General features: G+C 33.1%; 4 protein-coding genes and 1 non-coding gene across 6 annotated transcripts; 1 reads left to right on the top strand and 4 right to left on the bottom strand.

Moving 5' to 3' along the window:
* The first annotated feature begins 359 nt into the window (after positions 1-359).
* Positions 360-2,356, top strand: LOC105783868 (cytochrome b-c1 complex subunit 7-2, mitochondrial). Its single transcript, XM_012609557.2, has 4 exons — positions 360-528; positions 617-774; positions 1,406-1,453; positions 2,026-2,356. The coding sequence occupies exons 1-4, from the start codon at positions 435-437 to the stop codon at positions 2,092-2,094; spliced, it is 369 nt and encodes a 122-aa protein (XP_012465011.1). The 5' UTR covers positions 360-434; the 3' UTR covers positions 2,095-2,356.
* A 997-nt stretch (positions 2,357-3,353) lies between these two features.
* LOC105783552 (CRC domain-containing protein TSO1) lies at positions 3,354-8,452 on the bottom strand. The gene is made up of 11 exons (XM_012609086.2): positions 8,177-8,452; positions 7,195-7,331; positions 6,574-7,102; positions 6,338-6,487; positions 5,557-6,200; positions 5,418-5,486; positions 5,141-5,324; positions 4,960-5,058; positions 4,795-4,861; positions 4,477-4,621; positions 3,354-4,402 (listed from the first exon to the last, which is right to left on the bottom strand). Exons 1-11 carry the CDS (start codon positions 8,252-8,254, stop codon positions 3,703-3,705), a joined length of 2,802 nt encoding a protein of 933 aa, XP_012464540.1. The 5' UTR covers positions 8,255-8,452; the 3' UTR covers positions 3,354-3,702.
* A 3,263-nt stretch (positions 8,453-11,715) lies between these two features.
* Positions 11,716-16,532, bottom strand: LOC105783553 (hypothetical protein). Of its 2 annotated transcripts, XM_012609087.2 has the most exons (10): positions 16,367-16,532; positions 16,226-16,283; positions 15,978-16,124; positions 15,829-15,885; positions 15,480-15,559; positions 15,328-15,382; positions 13,702-13,815; positions 13,318-13,510; positions 12,506-12,576; positions 11,716-12,065 (listed from the first exon to the last, which is right to left on the bottom strand). In XM_012609087.2, exons 1-10 carry the CDS (start codon positions 16,526-16,528, stop codon positions 11,881-11,883), a joined length of 1,122 nt encoding a protein of 373 aa, XP_012464541.1. In that variant the 5' UTR covers positions 16,529-16,532; the 3' UTR covers positions 11,716-11,880. The 2 variants fall into 2 exon arrangements, with proteins under 2 accessions (XP_012464541.1, XP_012464544.1); XM_012609090.2 differs by lacking the exons at positions 15,328-15,382; positions 15,480-15,559.
* Positions 16,533-18,666: 2,134 nt separating this feature from the next.
* Positions 18,667-24,807, bottom strand: LOC105782762 (eukaryotic translation initiation factor). Its single transcript, XM_012607721.2, has 9 exons — positions 24,352-24,807; positions 22,881-22,952; positions 22,598-22,693; positions 22,220-22,444; positions 21,613-21,710; positions 20,967-21,054; positions 20,452-20,802; positions 20,121-20,363; positions 18,667-20,010 (listed from the first exon to the last, which is right to left on the bottom strand). The coding sequence occupies exons 1-9, from the start codon at positions 24,538-24,540 to the stop codon at positions 18,970-18,972; spliced, it is 2,403 nt and encodes an 800-aa protein (XP_012463175.1). The 5' UTR covers positions 24,541-24,807; the 3' UTR covers positions 18,667-18,969.
* On the bottom strand, positions 23,805-23,926 carry LOC128036465 (small nucleolar RNA snoR103). The gene has a single exon (XR_008193260.1). It is a non-coding gene; the product is annotated as a small nucleolar RNA snoR103 (small nucleolar RNA).
* Positions 24,808-25,104: the final 297 nt, after the last annotated feature.

Raw genomic sequence — 25,104 nt, 5'->3', positions numbered from 1 at the left:
AACTATGAAAAGTTGCAGGTCATCCAACTATTCAAATTTGTTATTTTTTATGACATGCAAACTAAGGTAAAAATGGAAATACGCAAAAATTCAAAATAGTTGTGTGACCAAAAAAGACAAAAATGAATAGTTGAGTGATCATTTTGTAAATTTTCATAATTAGGTGACTGTTTTGTAACTTTTCATAGTTCGGTGACTAAAAAAAAAACAAACATAATTAGGTGACTACTAATGTAGTTTACCCATAATTTAATGACCTTAGGTGTAATTTGCCCTAAAAAGTAATAATTGTTCAATATCTCAAGAGAGATATCGCGAGTCTTGGTGACTTGGTCGATATATAATATAGCCACATTTACTGTAACAAACCCTTAATTCCAGAAAATAAAAAACCTCAGATACTTGGCCGAGGAAGAAGGCGAAGCACAGCCAAAATGTCGTCGTTTTTGCAATCACTTTTGGATCCGAAGAAGAGCTGGTTAGCTTCTCTGCATATGAAAGCCCTTACCACACGCCTCCGCAAATACGGTACGGTTTTCTCCCAAAAAACCCTAACCCTAATCTCATCTCCTTTGTTTCTTAATTTCAGTTAAAACCTATTCGGTAATTTGTTTAGGCCTTCGTTACGACGATCTGTACGATCCTTACTATGACTTGGATATCAAGGAGGCGTTGAATCGGCTGCCCCGTGAGATTGTCGATGCTCGTAACCAACGCCTTAAGCGTGCAATGGATCTCTCCATGAAGCACGAGTATCTCCCCGAAGATCTTCAGGTTTTTCTTTTTTTTTTTCTTTTTTTCTTAAATCAGTGAAGATTTTTTGAGAAATCTTATTTGAGTATTTTATCTTAGAGGATTGACGGTTTTTTTTCTGTAATTGTGAATAAAAATTAGCTTTTTAATGTCTGGAACCTTGAATGAATCCTATTATAAATCCTATTGCCTTTAAATTTATGTCATTGATACCTGTAATTTTATATATATATAAAAGAAAAATCTTGATAAGGTATGTATGATTTTGATTTCTGCTGCCTAATTCTATAGTTAATACAATTGGATATAGAAGCCTAAATTACTGTAAATTATTAGAATGGAAGTTGCAAAGTCCAAACAAAACTCTTTTTTACATAGAAAGCACAATCCCTGACTAAGGCTATTTAACAAACTCTATGCAGAGCTAGGAACTAATATATTATAGTTCATTTTAGTACGATTAAGCTATGACTATTTTTGTTAACATTAGTTGCTATGTTTGATTATGTTTATAATGACCCATATATGCTTGCCACTTTTTTTCATTTTGTAAGAAGGAAGGGATTGAGGAAAAACAGCATTCTATAAGTTTTTTTTGGCTTGAAAATGCATAATCAATTCTAATTCATTGGATTTTATCTTTCCTTTGCAGAAAATGCAGACTCCATTTAGGAGCTATCTTCAAGATATGCTTGCTCTTGTAAGTTCTTGTATATTAAAAGTTCTGTTGATAACTTGACTTGGATTTTGTTTGCATTGTTTGCATTGTTTGGCTTTGGCTATTCATGAAATTTCAGTTTGCAGTATATGTTTGGCTCAGTTATTCTAAGTTTGCCTAAAAAAGATAGTAAACCATATACTTGTCAAATATGTATCCTACATGTGTACTTTAGAAAAACTGATAATTGGAGTAATTTTGACATGATACAACCAGTAATTTATATGAGGTAGTAATTAGTATGTTTTAATATAATTGTATTATTCTTGGTATGTTTTGACAAACATAATCTATAAAGTAATAGTCCTAATTTATATTTCTATGTTTTTATCTGAGTAGGGAATCACTGCTTATAACGCACTTTTAGTGGTCTTTGCCTCAGTTTTACTAGTCATACTACCGACAATCTTTATGATTATTTCTAGATTCAGTGCCGACATATCCCAGTATTTAAGCTGTAAAGATTTCTAGGAATAGCTGTATTGAATCGAATTGTCTTTTTAGTTGTTGTATTAAGTTTTGAAATGATAAAAGTTTTTGCTTATATCTTGTAGGTGAAGAAGGAGAGAGCAGAGCGAGAAGCATTGGGAGCTTTGCCTCTGTATCAGCGAACCATTCCTTAAGGGTTTTCATGCCATATCTCATAGTCATTGCTGTTGAAATTTGTGTTTGATTATCTTTATTTGCGTATGGTATTTTGATAGCGGAAGTGGACTGAATTTTTACAATTCCTGGTTTGGTTGGTTTACACAGTCATCTGTGTCAGTTTTTGAACTGAATCACTTATTTAGGTTTAAGTCTGTTGGCAGTGTCCCAATAATATACAGAACTGTGAACCACATTTTACACATTCAATGCACGCAAAGCAATTCTAGAATAAACAAAGCCTTTGAACTTTGATTGTTAGAGCAAATCTGTAGACTGCATGCCCTGATGTCATTCTTTTTTGTTAATGTTACTCAAGGTTTTCAGAACTAATGACCTGTGGTCAATCTGTCAGACCACCGGCTATTGGTCCGATAAGTTTGGTCAATCTGATCGGTTTATCCATTGCAATTGAATAAATTGTTTTAAAAAATTATAACATTAGAAATATTGAAAAATAGAGAAAGCTTATACAATTAGCTTTTTAGTTTTTCAGATTGATATCTTGGTTGGTTTTTGTTCTAATTAGCTGTTAAGCTCAGGTTTTGAAAATAGTAATGTTAATGTTATAGTCTAGTGGGGATTTAAGTTCCATTTGATGGACAATAATGAGATTAGTTATTGTAATGATATTAATGTAATGATAATGGTGAGGTAATGACATTTTTAATATAATTTTAGGGTAAGAGATGGGTCGTCCAATAAGAAATTTAATTATCATTCCATACAAGTCACGAGATAGTGAGATAATGAATTTTTTTTAATGCTATGAGACCATTATAATTTATTAGAGAATGATGTTTTTAATATAATATTAGGGTAAGAGAGCGGATATCTAATAAGGATTTTGATTATCAGTAAGAGAATGATTTTTGTGAATGCTGTGAGACTGTTATAATTTATTATATAATTTAACTAAAAGTGAAATCAATTACAAAGTGGAAAATAAAATAATAAAAGACTTTCCACATAGGTCTCCTGTGTTACAATTCAAGCATCACACATACAACATTATTTGGTAATTAATTCTCAGGACATAAAAGTGAACACCTTTCACCAATCCTGTGAGATTTTCGTTGATACAAAAGAGTAGTGGTAACTGTTTTAAGTTTTATATTAATCAATTAGTCGGTACAATATAGTATAAAGCTTTATCGCCTTCACATGCTTGTGCAATGATACCCAACACATAATATGAATACGTATAATTTTTTAAATATACATAAAAAAAAAGAAAAATAATAATTTTAGCTCTTGCTTTTTAATAATTTAATCATGATGCAATCACCCCTAAATAAAATATGATTTTAGCAGGGATGAAGGGCATGTTTCCTTCCCCTAATTAAAAGGAAAGAAACATACATGGTTTTTCATTACAAACATCCAAATGAAAAATCTACAAGAAACATCAACTAAATTTTTATGGCATTTGTTTTCTAGAAGCAAACAGTCCCAAGACGAACATACCGAAACTAACATGTATGCAGAATCATGTAGCAAAAACCAGTATTTTAGCCACATAAATTCACATCATAAAAAAGGGAGGCATTAATATGTAATACCTTACTCTAAAGTGCAGGTTTTGATCATTGATCTTTGCTACCATCTTCTTCATAATAGCTTCTACTCTCATTACTGTTACCTTTTGAAACAATGCAAGGAGTGAGAGGTGGAAATGAAGGCACGGCTTTTAGCAAGAATTTACGGCCACTTCTTAACGATCCCGAAGAGCTTGACCCGAGCTGATGCAATTTGTGAGGAGGTGAAACTCGTTTTCCGTTCGGGGAACTTGCTTTCACAGACTTTAAAGGTGTAGAAGTGTCTTTCAACATCTCAGGTGTATCATCCTCCAAAATGTCATATAGTCCACCGTCAGAGTCGAGCTGTTGAAGCTCCTTGTCTATAGGGGATTTTGGTGTAATAGGTGAACTGCGCCAACGAAGGGAACCTCCTAAAGTAAAACAACCACTTCTAGGACCTAAATTCAATCGTGAAAGATTTGTCAATTCCCTTGGTTTAGATGATGATGAATCTATAATAATCGAGGGATGATTTGGTAGCGGAGTCTGATGACAGTCATCAGCAAGTATGTTGTCTGCATTATTGTAGTTGACTTTGTCATGGTAAGAACCGACATACAAATTTTCTTTACTTGTTTCCAGAAGTATGTCATTGGTATTAGAAGTCCTTGGAGATTTTGCAAGTGATACATTAGTAGGATCAGACTCGGGCGATGGAAGGCATCTCATAGGAAGAAGTCCGGATACAGAGGCATTCTTTCCATGACTGTATAGAAAGTTAATCAGTAAATAAAGTTGAATTGGTACATGAAACTAGAATGTCATAATCGTAAATCTTACTCTGAGTGTTCGAATGAAGGTGTCGTAGGTGTAAGATAGTGTGGATTACACAACTCAGAATGCAAGAAATCCTTCTTAACCGTGACTGTACTTTCCGATAGCTCCCCGACACCTCTTTTCACAATTGCTTCAGTCACATAATAATCTGGAAACATAGAAATAAGGATTACATACCGAAAGATACTAATCTTCAGCTACTATATACCCTAAAACAATGTTGGAACGAGTGAGCATATTTCTCTATTTTCTAGTTTTGGAGATAAAAGACGAAAATGCATTGAGAGACAAAATTCTAAATGATAATTCTTACAAACTCACCTTCCTTCTTGCCATAAACATTTTTGCACCCCTCACATCGACATCCAATGGAGCAACCAACATTAGCCTTAATATATAAAATAGTTTCATAAGTCCAGCAAAGATTTACTAAGAGATGACATGGAAAGCATGGCAAGATGATTCAGGCAACTGTAAATTCCAGACCTGGTAGCATTCACAATATTTTTTCAGACACATTGACCTTTTGCAATTGCACCCTCTTTTGTGTCTTGCTGAGGATGGCGTCTTCCAGTTTCCATCTTCCTATACATGAAAAAGATGACCGAAATTAGTAAATTTGAACCAAAAGAAAAACCTCTCTGTTTCGGGCTGAGTTCATTTATACCCTGCTGTTTACTGGAACCTCAGTGACTGGTTGTACAATCTTGGGAGCAAATGCTAGTGGATTACGCGATTCAATTTGTTGGCGTGTTTCAAGAACAGTACTTTCATACTCAGGTCTGTTGAAGCAACCTTGACATGAACAAGGTTCAGCACAATAGATACCGGCAGCAAAACAGTCACAATAGCTTCAAAGGAATAAGGAGGACAAAGTTAGCATATGTAACACTAAAAATAGTTACGTAAGCAGATGTCAACAAAGTAAAAGCAGAATTACTTACAGTTTCAAGCATTTGCTCTTCTTGCAATTGCAACGCTTGCAACCCTCATCGCTTTCTGATAACTTCTTCCTACAGAAGCATAAATGATCCTACTTATAGAGGGAACGTTATAACTATCAAATCAGCAAGTAGTGCTTACCTTTTATTTTTGGGACTTTGTTGGTTAAACACCTTGTTAATATCTCCATCCCCTGAGCTAAGCTTCCTTTTTGTGTTTACGGTCATGTGACACTCTATTGACTCCATGGTGCAAAGTGATTCAGAAGCTGCAGAACCTTCAATTGTAGAAACCTTTGCTTCAAGTGTTCTATCCTGAGGAGCAGTTGATACTTTCTCAAATGCATCCGAGCAATTCTCCATGTTTTCCATTGACTGACAACTCGTAATAGATGCTGATTTTATGCCCTCCGTACCCATAGAATCCACTGCCAGCTTCATGCTCACAGTTCCACCTTGATCTGTTGGTATATCATTAAAAATGCTGTTTAAGTGTAAGCCAATACCTGACGGCTTGGAAACGGTTAAGGAAGACCTATTGTCATAGCTCTGGGGAATCATGTTTATCGCTAATTGGGACAAGTTAACTAGTCGTCTCTTTCTTGATGTACTTAAATCCACATGAGATGAACCCAAACCCTCTGTTTTTGAAGATGTAGCAAGTGGCACTGAAGTGATCACATCATTTACTAGATTTGGAGAACTGCTGCAGTTTGCTGTAGATTCTGGTTGAGGTTCTCCAAATTGAAGGCAACGCCTACTCATGCCACGTAGGTGTTCGATGGCCTGCAAGTACTGGTGTCATTATTCCATTGCAAAATGAAAATCCTAGTAACATTTAATAACCAAAACAAAGCTAAAAATATGGATTCAGTTAATATAATTAATCTCTATATATCAGAGCTACTTTAAATATTTTATACCGCAAGATCATGTGTAGTGTCATAAAATGGAGCATCTGTGACTCCTCCAACATTTTCAGCAAAACCTTCATATGCCTGAACCATTTGTAAAGATCCAGGCTGCAGTTGAAGGAAACCATCACATCCATAACCATCATCTGCTACTCCTTTCTGTAAAAGAGAAGAAAAGACTGTGAAATGAGCATACATGGTACTATTTCCCACCTTGATTTAGGACAATAGAAATCAAGCATTACCTGAGGATTCAAGTTTTTACTTTCTTTTTCCTGGGAAGAAAGATCAAACATATCAGAATCAATTTGTCGGCATCCATCAGATATACCTTGACCACCATGTTGATCTTCTTTTATCTTCAATGGCTCAATGTCAAAGGTTTCAAGGCCTTTTTCACTCTGCCCCGACAGCAATTGAACTGCACCAGCTTCTCTCCCTGAGTAATGTTTGTCAACAGATTCTAAATTCTTTGAGCATGGCAAACCATTTGCTGATGATTCAAGCACATTATTAGATTGTTTCAAATTTAAGTTAACTGAATATGCAGAGTTAACACAATCAGCTTCCACAGGGTCGGCCAAGTATTCATCAACACATCCAGATGAACTACTAGGTTGGACTGACATAGAATCCTTGGTATCATCCTCCTTAACATCAATGATCATTTCTCGGTGCAATTCACTAACAGATCTTTCCAAATCACCAGGCCTATTGGTACTTTGCTCGTCTCCTTTAACATTTTGAGATACTTCCACATTGGATGACTGAGGCCTGGAATAAGGTTAATTTCAGTGCAATCAGAGCTCAAACAAGGAGCTATTCAAGTGGAAAACAATAAAGCCAAAATCCTAGGGGTGACAAACCTTTTTAGAGTATTTATACGCGGAGATGTAAAAACTAGAGGGGGAGAACTGAGTCCCAAGAACCTTGGTGCTACATGGGGTACCTTGTCATGCTTTATAGGAGATAGATTGCTAATAAAATTGGAAAAAGGGGATTCCTGAAATCAAAGTAAAATAATGATAAACAAGATGTCTAAAAATTCATGAAAAAGGAAAATGGTATCCACTTGCAAAGCCTATGCAGTTATATTGATAAGAAATTAGTGAAAAAGAAAAAGCAAGGTGGCAACTGCAAAGTAATGGAACTTAATCAAAATCAAGTTTGAAGTTTTTTGCAAAGTAATGGAACTCAACCCTAAAGCATATGAATATGATAATTGCCTTCAAATCATTCCCGCTTTTTGGTAACCAAAACTGGCACATAACAAAACAAATAACTCATCCAAAGATTCCAAACAGAAGGAAACACAACACTATTACCTTGTGCTAAATCTAAAACCTCAATAATTTAAACATCCATGCAGCATTTACTCATCGAAGAAACCATTTTTTCTTTCCCGGATACCTCCTCTAACAAAATAGCATCCATAAATCTACTTCAAAGTTCAAAAGCAAGCCACCATTCAATTAGAGAACAGTCACATCCTTTTCTTTTCTTTTTTTGCAAAGTTTAGTGTTTTATCACTTCATTGAAATAAACCTCCCAATTTCTCCACAAAAAAAAATTCACAAATAAACCCACTAAATTAGTGAAATTGTAGTCAAAACCTAAGTCAAATCACAATTCCACGAACAAAAATAAAATTGCCACTTTAACCAAACATTTTATGTTCACCGATCCCCAGCCCCCTTTCCCACACGTTAGCAACATTAACTTACAAACTCCAAATTTAAATCAGATACTAAGAAAAAAGAATCCCATCAAGCAGCAACATTTACCCCTCAAAAAAATCTAAAATCAAAGCCAAAAAAAGAGTAATAAGTATCAAAAGAGAAAGATTACTTGAACTGGGGAAAAAGAAGAAGAGGGTGCAGCAGAAGAAGAAGGAATTGGGGATTTAGTAGGTTCAGGAGAATCCATGCTTTGATAGCCTAACCCTAAGCTGTCCCTGCATTTCCACTGTGATTTTTGTTTTTTTTTTCCTCTCTTTTTTTTAATTTTTTTTCTCTCCCTTTAATCTGCAGAATTTTGACGTTGAAGATTTGTCAATAATTTTTTTATATAATTTTGGTTTTAATTTTGCTTTAAAATGAAAAAAAATGCTTGAGGGAGACGTAGGCTAAGAGAGAACAAAAGGCGGGCATTCAAAAACCGAGCGGGAACATCCCTCGGCCTTTCTATTGGATAACTTTCTGGGCCTTTTTCAGCTGGGCCTTTTGCTCTCTTTTTTTCCTATTATTTTCTTAATTTTGTTCTTAAAAATTAGGAATTATTTTCATTATTTATTCTATTTTAATTTTCACTATGTATGAAGTATCAACATTGTTCAAATATATTCATACTTTAAATTCGGATATATTTTTTATTTTAATTCAATTACGCTTTATAATGCTTATTTTTAATTATTTAATTTAATATATTTCCTATCACTATATTTTGTAAAAATTTAAGATTTTATTCTTAAAGTTGCATTACAAATAAATACTACATATAAATTTTCATTTCATATTTTATTCTAATTTAAGTTTCGATCTATTCAAATTTATTTTAATCTAACTTAAAATATGATCCTCAAATTATTAATTTGATTATATTTTATTCAATAATACTTTTTTTATACTCACACTTGTAATCATTCTTATATTTTTAAAAAATATAAGGATAAATATTAAATTACACATGAACTTTAGTTTAATGTGCAATTTAATATATAAATTTTGATTTGATGCAATTATATACATGAAATTTGAATTGCAATTTATATGTATAAATGAAACTTTAATTTTAATTCAATTATACACATTTAAAAATAAATATTTATTTATTATTATATTAAATTAATATAATTATTTGTGTATGCAATATATCAATATAAAATTATGTTAATTCAATAACGTTACTAATAATTTATAAAAATTCAATCAAATCAAAATTTAATATATATATATATATATAAATTAAAATCAATATATAATTTTTAATAATTTTCCTCAAAATTTACTCCAACCTCTACATTATAACGGGGCCATTGGGAATTCCCGAAAATGTCAACCATTTGTGATCCAAGTTACATCATTTGGAAGATCTCACTTTATTTTTGTTAATTAATACTAATCTAATATGACAAAAAGAAAAAAAAAACAATGGAATTAAATCAGAATACTTTGCATGATATAAGAAGAGATTTATAAGCACAATCACTCAATTAGAAAATTTTGCAACTTAATTAGGTCAAAATTATTCATTGAGATTAACTGAAAAAATTAAATTCAAAAATTAATTAAAGTTAATTGAAATTAATTAACATTAAGGAATTGAAAAAAGCTAATTAAATCAAATTAATTGATTAAGACACAATTACAATATATAAATAATACATATTTAAATAATTAGAATTAGAATTAAATATTACAAAACACAATAAACTGATGATTGAAATTTCTTCAATCAAGACCCACACATGATAGGATTTAAACTAAAATAAACATGGTGAAAATCGACGTATCATTTACATAATGAAATTTGAACATAAATCATCAAAATTTTAAAACCCAATTTTACGAATACAATCAAAACATCATTCTAGGAGACTATTTAACTTTATATTTAATATAAATTCAACTCCTTTTAAATTAATTAGGAGTAAATAGAGACAATGTTAGTATTTTAAAAAATCTAGGGTCAAAATAGGTATTTCATGAAAATGCAAAGAGTACTTAAAATTTTATTTGAACTTATGAATTTTAAATTGTATTAATTACTATACTTTTAATTTTGTTTTAATCGTGATTTTTCTTTGCATTGCATGTATTTTTTTCTTTTTATATTAACCATTATTTTTCTTTACATTACATGAAATTTTTCTTTTATTTCTAAATAGACCTTTAGTTTTTTATTATAGATATTATATACAAGTTTTAACTTTAAATTGCTACAAACATTTTATAATTATTATTTTCTATGAAAATATTTCTTACTTATTATTAGTATGAGTAATGACCATTAAAATAAATTAACTTTTTTTGGAGTAACTAGAGATAATGTTAGTATTTTAAAATAAACCCAATGTCAAAATAGGTGTTTCATGAAAATATATAAATTACTTAATTTTTTTAACTTATTAATTTCATATTGTATTAATCATCACGCTTTTAATTTTGTATTAACTTGATTTTTCCTTACATTGCATGTATTTTTTCTTTTATTTCAAGATAGACCTTTAGTTTTTTAATTTTTACTATTTATTATATATACAATTTTAATTTTTATTATATATTTTATTCTTTAAAATTTTCTTTATAAAAGCTAAGTTATTTTTTTGCTTAGTTCAATTAATTTTTTTATTGATTGAGTCTTAGCTCAATAAATATCGATATTGTTATCGATGTAGGAGGATGTAAATTTGAATGCGCTAAAGCACATTATCCTCTTATTTAAGGATTGAAGAAGAGCTATAAATAATTATAGGCATTGTATCAAAAACATAAATATGATAAAACTTATAATAAAATTATGTTTAAAAAAATAATTTTAATGGCATTACAATAACTCAATTCAATATTATATTATTGTCTCTTATTTTTATTTTTTTACATATTTATATAAACTAGTAAAATTAATCTTAGAAAAGTATTTTAGATTTTATCAATCACTTTTCTTTTTAATTTTATTTTCTTAAATTCATTTAGATTATTTACTTTTATAACTTTTGTTCAGATAACCAACTTTTATAATTAGATTATTTGTAGTAGGTAAATGTTTTCGTATTTAATGAAAACTCTTAAATTTTAAGAAATTGTTACTTTTGATAATATTTTTAAATTTAATTATATATATTTCTAGATAAATTTTAAAATTAAGATTTTATAGATAAATTAAATCGTTTTTATATAAAAATTTAACATGTATACAATTTAACTTTTAACAACTTTTCTTTTAAATTTATATAATTGACTTACCTTAATTAAAAATGACAAAAATTTTCATCTAAATTTGATTTAACTTTACATTTTACATAATATTTTGTAATTACTTTAATGTTTATAATATTTAAATTTTTAATCTACAATTTTAAATTTCAAAATTTTTATGAAAATATAAAACTAATAAATCATTTTACTTTTTAAATAGTAGATGAATCCCGCAATGCCAAATTATATTCCTAATAAATTAAATTATGATATATTCGCAATGTTGATAAAAATAATTATGTAACAATTTTATAAAAATTGATATGAAAATTAAATAATATTTTATTTAAATGATAAAATTAAAATAGAAAATATTATAATAACTCAGGTTAAAATCACATAATTTCTATTATATATATTCTAAATTTATCAAGATATAAAAAGAACGATAACACAAAGGGATCAATAAACTGCTTTAAACTTGTTCTCTCTCTCTATATATTTTTTTGGATAAATTTGTTGTCTGTTTTTAAGCACACGGTTTACACATTGCTATCCCAAGAATCGCTTTTTATTTTCAGTAATGTGACTCCCATTGGCTGAACCTAAAGGACTTTTGCAGTTGCACATATAAAACTAACTGAGAAGGGCATCAAATATACCTGAATTGAGCTTCAGCAGCGCCGGACTCTGACCCACTAGTTTACTCAATTCTCCCACCACTCGATCCATATACTGCACGTAAAGACCATTTCTGCTTTCTAAAACTTCAACAGATTTACGTGCTTGGAGAAGTGATGTCACCCACTCTTCGAAAACACCTGCAATATGCCTCTGCCAATGTCATTTATCATTTCATAATATGGTCACTACCTATGTTGCTGGGATTCTTCGTTATATGGAGATATGGAGATATAGCCTTCGAGAATCCTTCAAATACATGGAAAACTTAGAAAAACTAATCATACCCATGTCGGATACATACCCATATCCGATACTCACATACCATTTTTTATCTCCTGGGGGCAAATTGTACCATATGCAATGAACATATATGCAAAATGCAAGGGTCAAGGACGTTTTTCGTGCTTATAGTGCTGCCATTGCATGTCTGGTATTTGCAAAGTACTACATCGATAAAAGCTAAATTATGAGGTGATAATTGATACGTTATCGGAAAAGTGCGGTGAATCAGTAGGAGGCAACAATATTATACATAAGAACTAAATTATCAGGTGCAGAAAGGAGTGGTGATGCCTACTGTTTTCAAAGTCTTCATTTGTTGACCAGGTTAACAAGTAGTCCGATACCAAAAACTCAATAAGCTGGATCCTGTTACCCACAGAAATTAACAGGTCAAAACTGAGCTTGTCATTGTACATGAAGTCTAGATGCATATTCAAAACTACAGTATTAGATAGCCTTTTCATTTCATAAAAGATCCTTGGACATTCAAAGCTCCAGTCAGTGTTCATGAAATTTCAGGTCTTTAAAATTTTAGTCAAAAGGACAATTCTGTTCCAATGGCATGGTAGATATATGGAGGAAAAACCCAAGATTTGACAAATAATCTGCAATCAATGATATATCTAAGGCAAACAAACTTAATGATTCAAAATGAATTTCTGAGCTATCATGTCTTCTCCTCCATTGCTAGAAACTCGATACAGTACAACCATAAAGATTCCAGGAGAAATCTTTAAATTTGAATAAAAGAAAGAACAAATTCCAGTATGCAGAAGACAAAACAAAAACCCAAGATGTAACATATAAATCCAGGATAATTTGTGGTTTATATAACAAATCATAATGCAATTTTCTCAAAGACACCATGCATGATGGTAAGAAAAACGGAAAAACATAGAGCTAAATCCTCACGTACAAGGAGAAAGACAGGGAAAAAGAAAGAGTGGTCAATACATGATTGTCCAATCTCCTAATTTGAGATAACTGTGACTAATGATTGTAACCTTTTGTCTTGCCAAACTAAAACTAACAAGATGCAGTAAACAAAGGTGAATTAGAGGAAAGCAAAACATGAAAAACTGGATTGGCTAACCAAGAAATACTTACATTACAAACATGCACTCATGCATGGCAGGAAAAGTTTCATCAAATGGGTCCGAGAAGAGTAAACTTTCTGCCAGTACAGATATTCTTTGAGAAATTGAAAGTATTATACGTTGTCCAATGTATGATTGACATCCAAGCTTACGAAGCAAATGTTGGATGTGCAGCTGGGAATTTGTGTCACTTTTACGTGCCTCTGTATTAGCATGTCGAAAACAAAAATAAATAACTGGTTAAAATTTAAAAGGAGACAAGAAGAGAAAAAAGACGCCCAACATCCGAATTCTACCATCGACAGATGCTAATATAAGCAAGAACCAAAATTTTTCTATTTATCACAAACTTACAACAAATATAAGTAGGTTCCAACCATGATGGACTATTTACCATCTCTTCTTGATGGAGAAGACATCTGTCTAACCAAACACATGATTAATCTGCTAACAACTCCTTCAACAGATTCCAAGTTCTTTCCCATCGATAAGAGATTCTTCAATGCCGCTTGAGAAGACACGTGAAAGAGTAGGAAAAATCAGCACACAGATAAGACAAGTAGAAAGCTTCAATCGTTAGAGTAAGCAAAGAAAAGGCCCACACTGCAAAAGAATGAATGTCGGTAGAAACTAAGGGAAAAGGGCACACAATGAATATGAAAATCATCGGGTATTCATTTACTTTCAAATCTCAAACAGCCTTTCAGACTCAACAATGCTGAACAACCACTAGTTTACATCAGACAAACAATCTTCGTTTTCTTAGCTTCCTTTCTCATTTACACAAGAAAAGAGAGCAATCTCACTGAAACGTGAGTTTTGCAGAATCCAAAGGGGGCCTAAATCTGGGTAACTTGAGTCCATGCTCAATAGAGTCAGATCGGGGATTCTCATTTCTCAATAACCTTTGTGCATTCTCATTTTCAAATATTCTATCTGCCTCTACAAATCCTCCAACTAGTACAAAACACAAATCATAAAAACAAATTTATAATTCTGTTTTTTCAATTTGATTTCAAGGTTAACCAACGTTCAAACATCTTTAATATGCAATCCTTTCTATATCCTCTGCCTTTTCCAATGCTATTTCTAAAGTTTCATATAATTAACTTGGTTTCAAAACACTTTATTCCAAAAGCAGCCTTTGAGCCATTGACTCAGATATAAATTAATCGGTGATGTCAAAATCAGATACGCATACAATGTACTTTAGAATAAGACAAGATACGTTAAAAGGGAATAGAAGCTTTTCCTTCTCCAGTATTAACTAACCTTACTTTTGTGCCATGTTAACTTCAACCGTATAATATGGTAAGCAGACAAGGCACTGTCAAGTAATCAGGGTAATGCTCCAGTTTTATTAGGCTTTTATTTCATCTCCTATATTCTATGAACAGGATGAGTCCAACCAATTGTCAAACGTCTAATGGAGGAAAAGTTTAATCTATTCCGGAAGTAGAGAAAACAAACAAAGAGGTTCAACTCTGTACCAACTCTGTTTCTTATAGAAAATAAATGACTGCCTTAATCGAGTTTTCAAATAATTGTCCCACGATCTGAAAATGAAAATGGCATTTGGCAAGCACTAATTGCAACTAATCCTGTTTTATTGGATTCGAAGAAACGCCATATCCAGGAGCAGCAACAATCTAAATAGATTAGATATTCCTTTTGTTGATCTCTACAAAATCAATGCTCTAGTTCACAGCTATTCTCGCCAACTATCTTGTGACTTTTTCACTATGCTATTGGTAATCTAAACAAGAAACAACCATGGGACTGAGATATCTTAATCTGAATTGAAAATTGAACTTATAAAAGCAATTATATTTGAGAGAGAAGCGATTTTTACTAAATTAATTTGAATATATATGTTTAGATGGCGAGATTCTTAAAAAAAAGGCAATAGCGTAGAAGTCCATGCTTCGAGCTTAACAATTGAAACAGATCGTGCATTAATTTCTACTGAAACAAATTGCATAAGCTCCAATAAATGATTGTGATACCATTTCATGATTACCTAAAATGAAATCCACAGCTTGGTGAGACCAATTTTTGAATTTAGATTCCTGAACCTATAAGGAAGGTATGAAATAAGAAGAAATCAAACTATGGATTTACATCTCTTAGAGTGATAAACAAAAACCAGAAGAAAAAGGGAAATCACTCTACAGGAGAACTAGAACTGCAAAGCTCCACAAGAAAATCAACCGAAGCCCTAAGCTGCTCAGCTTGATCTTCATCGCTAAAGCCTGTAGTTTTAATAGAACTCCAATTAATAGTTCAGCTACAATAGAAAAGTCCATGCATAAACTGGCACTACTTTTGCAACGGTCAAATCATCGATAGCATACCCGTTGCCATAATTCAGAAGCTATGCATTCAAATCAATAACTACTACACGTTGCGAGAAATCAAAAGCTAAGAAACATAGATCGGGTCACTGACATTCAAAGCATAGAGCTAGATTAAAGTGCAATATATTAAAAAAAAAAAAAGTCCACTCAAAAGTCCTATGTACCGAAAGCACGCCGTTTTTGAGATGATCTACATGTTCTCCTTCTCTCTCTCAATCGAACTGCAAAGCAGAAAATGGAACCATAACGTTTTAAGGAAACATTGAGAAGAACATAGCTGATTCTGATTATTAACTAATGATGTTAATTTAACCTTGTCTGAGAAATCTTCGACGAAGAACATCATGGAATCTACGATCAGAACCGTCTCCAAGTCGATTAGGGCTTAATTTCCCCAAATTATCAAAAAAATAACACTTGCAAGAAGCAGTTTGTGGGAAAATATCACATTGCGAAGCCTCTACATAATACATACATAAACTCAACCTTAGGAAGTTCAAATAAAACTGAAAGTAGGCATAAGGGAGAAAAATAAAAGAGTAGAAAAATTGTAAAGAGAACCTTCGGCTTCCTTGAGATCGTCCTTGAGCTTGAGAATCTCTTGCTTTCGCTCCTTCGCCTAAAATTACATCGAAAGTAGATAAATTAAAACATAAATTTGGTGAATGCAAGAGGGAAGTGGAAAATGAAAGAAACAGAGACCTTCCGCTTCCATTTAAGAGCGTCATCGGACAGGGAAGGAGGAGGAGGATGGCGCTGCAAAAACTTTGATCGGAGAAGAGAGATGGCAACGGCTAGCTTTAATGGTTCTTCTTTTAAAGTATTTGTCGCTGCCGATGGTGCTTCGTGTTCACTGGAGGACATTTCTGATTTCTCTCCAAATTTCAAAAAAGAGCGGGAGATTTGGCCTTTTTCGGGTTGTTTTTTTTAGACCTCTCCATGGGCCGGGTGGCCCGGCCCGATGACCCCTCCAAAATATGGGAGGATTCGGGTAAAAATATAGGCCCGAAATATGGTTTTGGGCAAAAAAACGAGGCCCGTTTAAAAAACAGGTCGGGCCTCGGGCACCACTTTTTTGGCCTTGGCCCGGCCCGAATATAATAAATATATATTTTTATTTTTATTTTTATTTTTATTTTTTAATTTTAATTTTAAAATACTTTTAAATTTTTTTTATTTTTTATTTTTAAAATAATTTTATTTTTTTATTTTTAAAATAATTTTTTAATGTTTATTTTAAAAATGGGCCGGGCCGGGCCTGGGCAAAATTTCAGGCCCATATTTTGGCCGGGCCCTAGGAGGCAGGCTAAAAAAATTTTCCGGGCCCAAACCCTGCTCGGCCCATGGACAGGTCTAATTTTTTTCCCCTCGATCGATTTTTATAGACTTGAGGATTTTAAAAGTCAAATTTGTATATTAGCCCCTCTACTATGAATAAGTTTTAGATTTAATCTATATAATTTAATTTGATCAATTTTAGCTTATGTATTTTTTGAATTATAAAATTTCGGAACTGACCCAATTTGTAGCAATGAAATCTATTTGACTAAAATTTTCTATTAGTCCAATTTGATAATTCCTAGTGTCCCTACAAATTTCAAACTTTAAAATTTTAGACTTGAGTCAAAATGACAATTATCAAATCTATTAACTAGCATTTTGTGACAAATATATAAAAATAACAAACTGGCTTAGCCCCAAATTAAATAGTATAGAGACTAAATCTACAACTTAATATAATACAAAGACTAATAATTGAAAAAAATTTGACTCAATTTAATTCACCAATAATAATTACACATAGTGAAATTGATGACCACAATATAATTATACAATTTAATCAAGTGGAAAAGTTTAGGGTTATTTTTTTTATAAATAGATGATCTTTTTATTAAAAAGTCTACTCTATGTAGCACGCTTTTCTATATGCTTATCATGGCATATTATTGTCTTTTTTATGTTTTTTTTAGTTTTCGTCTTCAAGTTTGATAACATTTTAAAGGTTTATTCGTTTTGGATGTTTAATTCTTGATATTGGAAAGGGTGATCTATTGATTGTTGTTGAGTTTCAACTATGGAGAAGGAGATGGCGGTCTTAATATAGAAGATGGGGAAGACGAGGCGTTGCTTTTGTCGACAGATTCGAAGTTGCAAAAACCGACGTATGAGTGCTGTTTGGTAGAATGTTTCTTAACAGCTAGTGTTGTTCATTTTCTGACTATGAGGAATACAATAACGAATTTGTAGCATCCTCTAGAGGTGTCTAGATCTCAAATTTGAGTGAGAAGAGACATTTATTCAATTTCTTTCATGAAATGGATGTTAAATGAGTGGCTAATGGGGCTCTATGGACATTCAACAATCATTTACTATTTACCCATTGGTTAGAGAATAATGAAGATCCGATACAAATCCCTTGATTTTCTCTGCTTTTTAGATTCAAATTAATGATTTATCTCCAGTTTTCTTTTTAGAGATTATGGCAAAACAATTGGAGAATTTTATTGTGCGTTTTTTGGAGTATGACACGAAACAATTAAATCGGGGGTCAAGAAATATCTTAAGATTAAAGTTGATTTAGATGTTAGAAGACCTTTGAAGAGAAAGAAAATTATAGTATCTCCATCAAAATTCAATTATGTTAATTTTCGATACAAATGACTCACTTTGTTTTGTTCCTTGTGTGAAAGTTTGGGCCATAATGATAAGTTTCTGTACTGTTAGGTTGAGCAAAGGTGAAGATATCATTTATTCTAATTTTGATCACAATTCCACTTGATTCAACTCAACTCAACTCAATTTAAAAAAATTTAAAATCGAATTAAGATGATAAAACTTATCAACTCGATTAACTTAAAATTTTTTTACTCAATTCAATCAAACACTCACATTCAATTATACCCCTTAAAAGGTTGATATTCAAGCAATAAATAGATAATCAATAGAAGTTGCATGAATCACAGAATCTTTAGCCAACAATCTGATTTTGTTCAACAAAAAAGGAAACAAACATTTTAGATTCTACTATTATTATTAATTAAATGCTTTTACACTTAAGAAAGTGCAAGAACATAGTATCAAAATTAGTATAAATGACATCTTGACGATGATTGTAGGCAAGGCAAATCCATGGTACTATGCTTTGTTGTCCTTTTTTTTCTCAATAAACACACTGCTGATGATGACCTTGAAAAAAAAAATTATACAACTCGAGAAAATTTTACCTGTCCTTGGCAGCTGCAACTTTATCAAATAATACAAGTCCTTGCCGATACAGAACAACAATAATAAGTAGCATGCAAAACTTAGAATAGATTCTGACAGGCCTCGACCTCGGAGGCTGATGCATCGAGCAGGCCTTGCCCAGATGGATTCAAGCTAATGGTCTTCATTGCTGCGTCGAATACAGCTTTCTGATATAGGTCATCCTCCATTTTCTTAAGGATTTCCTTAACCACTTTAAAATCTAGTCCCCCAGCCAAAATGAGTCTCCCGATTATTTCTCCAAAATTATTTGGTGCTTTCGGTAAGTCAATGGCAATGTCATCCAGCAAGGCACCGTAGAGGAGGCATCCGGTCCCAATGTCTCTTGCAGTAAAAACTTTCTTTGTAAACAAGTATTCAAGAAGTTTCCAGACTGGCTCGACGCATGGTGGGCTTTTGTCCAAGGCAATTGAAATCGCTTCTTTCACAACCTCAGGGTGGTGTGATGGAGATTTTAGTTCCTCCACGCACAGCAAAGCTTCATCAAGCAGCCTAACGTTGAAATACTCATCCAACAGCGCTCGTATTTTTCTCTGAAGATCATCTGGATTTAGTATTGCAGCTGGGGCCGGAGATTTCTCCGTGATTGGAGACACAGCAGCCACAGGCACAGGTTTAGCAGAAACAGAAGGTTGTGCCATAGGCTCGGCACCCAAACTAGTGTTGGATTGCCAAGCAGGAGGGGTTGAACTTCCCTGCAATAGGGCACTTGTCCTGCCGCTCATAAGGTCACCACTACCTTGAGGCAACAGCCTTGGATTCATTGAAGATTTATGGATTGATGGTGACTGGCCACGCCCTACAGGCAGGCTTTGTGCATCACCCCTCGGCATTGACCGACCCCTAGGAACTTCCCAATTATCATTGTCCACTCCAGGCATACCAGGCATTCTCCGGGTTCCTGGCATTCCAGGCATCAAACCTCCAGTACCGGGGCGAGTGATAGGAAATCCCCCAGGACCAGGACTCACAGAACCAACTGGAACAACACGACTATTTCTAATACTTGCAGTAGCACCTGGACGCAGCCCAAGATTCTTTTCAGCCTCAGAATGAATTTCCGTAATTGTTTTGGCTTTCACCTGCAGGAATCCATACACAAAGAAAACGTCAATATTAAAGCCCATTCACATGGGCATGCCAACAGGACCTATCTATCTAATCAAACCCAAATGATAGCATTATGACCCACCTCCTCCCGTCTGGGAACCCATTTGTTTGCACGAAGATCAAGAACATCACGAACCATAAATCTCAACCTTGGAGCAAGCAGAGGATTTGTAGTCAATTCCTTCAATCTGCTGAAGTATGTATCATTAATTCGCCGCGATTTTGGGCTCTCATCAAGTTGCTTACCAATAGTGTTGAAGAACTGACAAATGGCCTCAACATTCTCCTCTGCAGGGCAAGCTCTACTGTCATGGCCCAAAAGTTCCTGTTCGGCACCAAAGGAAAAAAATTATTTAGCATGACTTACTGAAATTTCCAGTTTGCATGGTTGAAACAGAAGTGGCGGCAATCACCTGTACAATGTGATGGACTATCTTCTCAGGTACCATTTTCTGCTTCAGAAGCTCGCCAATTAAACGAATATTACCCAAAGTGCGGAGCTTGGCCATCCTTTCTTTATCTCTACGATCCATCTCTTGCTCAGGGGCAGTCATAAGCCTCACTTCTTCCCTAAGCTTGTCAGCTCCTTCAAATGCCTCCTGGCAGTTATTCAAGAGGACTCGCTTAAATGTAATATCTTTTCCACCAGGTTCATCAGATGGGAATGAGGGCAGCTTATCATTAAGATCAGAACATAGGAGAGAATACATAGGGCAAAACGTCGGTTCCAGAACAGCCTTCTCAAATATTAGAGAAATAACACCCTGTAAAGACAACATAGATACCATCAATGATTTCATCTTACAACCAGCCGTAACAATATAAGAACACAATATACATAAAATGTACGTGTGCGTGCATATACATCTACATACAGAAAAAGGTGTGACAATGTCAAAAAATAAAACAGAAATGTAGAAATAATAACCTTCAAGATATCAGCTGATGTGATACCAGAATCAATAAGTTGACCCTTCAGAAGATCATACTTCTCAGGAGTCAGCTTGTTCAATATCCTACACAGAAAACACACCCATTAAGTTCACAGTTAATTTAATAATGCAACAAAAGAACGCTTGCCTCTTCTTATCATGCATACTCAAAAAAAATGAAACCACCTTGCAAGTTGGCAATAAAGTCAAGGCTAGCAAGGGAATCAGATGCTACATTCGCATCTTTTACCACCATGAAATTTTTCATCATGAAAGCATCTCATATTCAGCTGCTTCCAGAACTAAAAGTTCTAATACCAACCATATAAAAAAGACATTAAACTCTGAAGAACTCGGGTAGACCTTGAGAAATGCTATTGTTGTAAAGCTCACAGAAATGCCTTGCTTCTATTAACTTATTAAGGAAGAAAATTAAGTTTCTACTACATGATTTTGCTACATAGATTATTATGGCACCCTAAAACCAAATCCTGGATAATATAAACAAGTGCAAGGTCTTTTTTATGGGTTTTCAACAGATATTAGAAATACATATATGATGAGAAAACCTAAATATCAGAGAAAAACCTAATTTTACCGTATATGATGCAAGCAACATAAACATAATTCTAATGTATTTACCCTTTAACACTCTTTAGTACACGATCTTTCTCTGAAAGATTCCCCCTTTTAGCCGACCATGGAACCTCAGCCTTAACCAAAGCTGGAGTAGATCCTCCCTGATTCAACAAAGAAAACCCAATGGTAATGCCAAAGAAAAATGATATGCATAGCTAGCTGCAGCGATAAATAGGAATAAATACAAAGCTAATATATTATCATCATGAAAAAAAATATCAATAGGACTGATGCCAAAGCTAAGCAACTTATATGCTTCCTAACTAATATAGGATGGAAATAAATAAACAAAAACACAATCCTATATGTAAGGCTACTAATGCTGTTGAACAATTCATCATTACATGTCAAACAAATTTAAAGAAAATTCAGAGCAATCATTTAGGTGTGCAACTTATTGAACCATTACTCTCAGATTGATGTAAATACCTAAAGGTTACAACCTTAAATAGAGTGGAACTATTGATTCCAGCACTGATGCCTAATCAAAGCTCATCAATAAAAGTTTTATGACCAAGGAATAAGCCACAAGATGCTTCAAATACTCGCCCAACACAAAAAATAAATAGTTGAAGACACGGGAAACCTTAATTGAAGCTTTTTATCTTACCCCTTGGGTAGAAGAGTTTTGTGCCCTTGAAAATTGAGGGTTGAATTGTTCTTGGCGATTAAACTTATTAGTTTCTTGTTGTCTGGAATCGAATCGGTTCCCCAAATCTCTACCCCGAAGCAATTCCCGGGACCTTTCATCTCCAGCCGGAGGAAACTGTGCTGAACGGCTAAACCAATCACGGTTGTCAGGTTCAGAGTAGCGGTTCTGACTATAATTTGGAGGCTAGCAAAAGTACAGAGAATGGAGAAACAAGTGTTAACAAAGAATGACTGCTTGGCAAAATCATTTGAAAATACAAGAACTTCATCAGGGCAGGCTAATTGCTGTTAGGATAAGTTTGAAAAGTAAAAAAGTAAAGAGCACTTAAGAGTCTACATTGCTTTCTCCACGACTCCAGCTTTTATCTTCACCGAAGAGCTCCACTTCAAAATCTTGTTTGATTTTAAGAATCTCATCAGCAACTTTTACAGCCTAAGAGAAAGTGAGAAGCATAATCAGATATAGCATGATCAACTCAATATAATTGAAACAGAATGCTAACAAAAATGAACAACTTGCATGCAAATAAAAAGCATATATTTGTTCTTTTCTAGCCAAATGCAACAGTAGTTTGCAGATGCACAGTTGACATATATTAAGCAAAAGTTCGTACAATTACCTCTCTAAGCTGTAGAAGTTGGTCCCTAGTGTACCGCACACGTTCACGACCCTCAAAACGTGAGTCTCCAGCCTACAACAATAAGGAAATTGATAACTTCAGATTCTACCACCCAAAAATATTTCAACAAGCAGCATGTTAACATTCATATCAACAAGCTAAAGGATAAACCAGGAAACTAAAGGTGCAAATTATGAGGCATACTCCTAACACACTTATAAAAAAACTTACTTATCAAACAAAACCAAAAGGATAAGCCACACAAATATTAAGTAACAACAAAATAATAAGATATCACAATGTTGAAATCTAAAGATTTTGTATCATAAGAATGTTATCATAAGACCCAACCTTTTGTACTCCACAGTCCTCAACCTGACTTAGTTAATAAGAACTCACACGGTTGGAATCTAAAGATTTCGTATCATAAGGATGATCTCACAAGATCCAACATCTAGTACTCCACAATTCTCAATTAGGAGATCAAAAAGTAATTAAGTAGCAAATATATATCATATACATAAGTTGAGTTTAGAAACTCCACTAGAGTGCACGTAAATTTAAGTATACATGTTCACTGAATAATTTACCATTAACTTGTTTATTTATACTTAAACAGACACGTGATAATCAATTAAACCAACTTAAAAGAGCTTTTTAACTCACACAACAACCAAAAATAGAGAAAGCTTAACCTATGTAGGGTGGCACTGTTTAAGGTGAGATATATATAAAAACACATATATAGATATATGATGCTTAAGTTCTGCTTATGCAAACCAGTTAACCTTGACAAAAACATCTTCCATATACAACCATTGAAACACATCTAAGAATACTGACCCACAACTAGGACAAGTTATTTGATTTTTTATCAATAGAACACCTATATTTGTTTAGAAACATAAAAGATCCTTTCTATTTTTGTAGTTGTAGGTCCTATATGCGTAATCAGGAACTGATACAGTACCAACTTAAAGCCCCACCTAAAGCCTACATATTTTTTTTTCCTTTGTCCATATTTACAGCAAGTACACATACTAAGTGACCCACCAAGAATTAAGACAAAGCTAATTAAATTCTTCCTCTTTAAAGATACAATGTAATATTTAACTCTATATTCTTTAATTAGTCAAGTATTAAAAACAATTCAGCTAATACCAGGGTTCCTGTTAGAGATAAATCACATTCTTTCTCTTTTGAAGCTCTAATGCAATACCTATTACCTAACTCTATAGGCTTTAATTTGTCAATATCAAATAGAATTCATCAAAACCAAGTTGTTAATTAAGAGGACCTCTACTGCAATAAAAACAATGCTAGAATCAACAATAAAAATAATCAAATCAAATCTACTAGCTAGGGATTCAATCCCTAACAGCTGCTGCACTAATAATTATATATAAAAAGAATTCCTAGCAATCACTCACAAATCAAAAAGACTAGATCAAAAGGGATAAAAATATTGAACCTTAAGAGAAGAAGCACCGCCACCGCCATGGGAACGAAATAGAGGAAGATCAGAAGAAAAGGAACCAAATGCTAATGAAGAAGACGAGGATGATGATGACGCCGAAGATGACGAAGGACCACCAAAAAGTCTGTTCCCTCGACCACCACCAGGTCTTAAACTCAACACCGTTTGATCACCTTGCTGCATACCTAGATCTTATCACGTGAGATTCAATCTCTGCCGACCGATTCAAAAAAGAACAAATAACTCAGCGATACGTAAAAACGCTGAATCTGAATATCTGAAAGATTAAAAAAAAAAAGAGAGAAAATTTAAGTTTTTTAAATGTAAAAAATTGAATCTTTTTGGGGGGTTTCTAGAGAGAGAAAGGAGATTGAAAGTGAGAGTTTCTCTCTCTTCTGCGAGGGAGCAAAGAAGAGAAGAGAGGGACGTATATGTGAGGACGGTACTAGAGATCGAAAAACAAACCCTTGTTTTTTTTTTTTAAATATTTTTTGGTCATTAATAATTAATAAATAGATAAATAAATATATTTTTATTTATGAACTGGAGATTACGTCGTAATTTTTACTGGAATTTTTTTTTGGCTTTGACTGACAACTTTGCCCTTCCTTTTTATTAATTGTAACTTCTATTTTTATTTTTAAAGGAAATTTATTGTAATTTTGAGAAATTACAGATTTCAAATTATAACAGGATTGTTGAAAATCGAGAAACGTGTCCTACTTGGTAGGTGGATCCGACTCAGAC

Source organism: Gossypium raimondii, chromosome 13, assembly GCF_025698545.1.
Source record: "Gossypium raimondii isolate GPD5lz chromosome 13, ASM2569854v1, whole genome shotgun sequence".
NCBI classification, from domain to species: Eukaryota; Viridiplantae; Streptophyta; class Magnoliopsida; order Malvales; family Malvaceae; genus Gossypium; species Gossypium raimondii.
The sequence above is the reverse complement of the archived record's forward strand: the minus strand, read 5'-3'. Positions and strand labels throughout refer to the sequence as shown.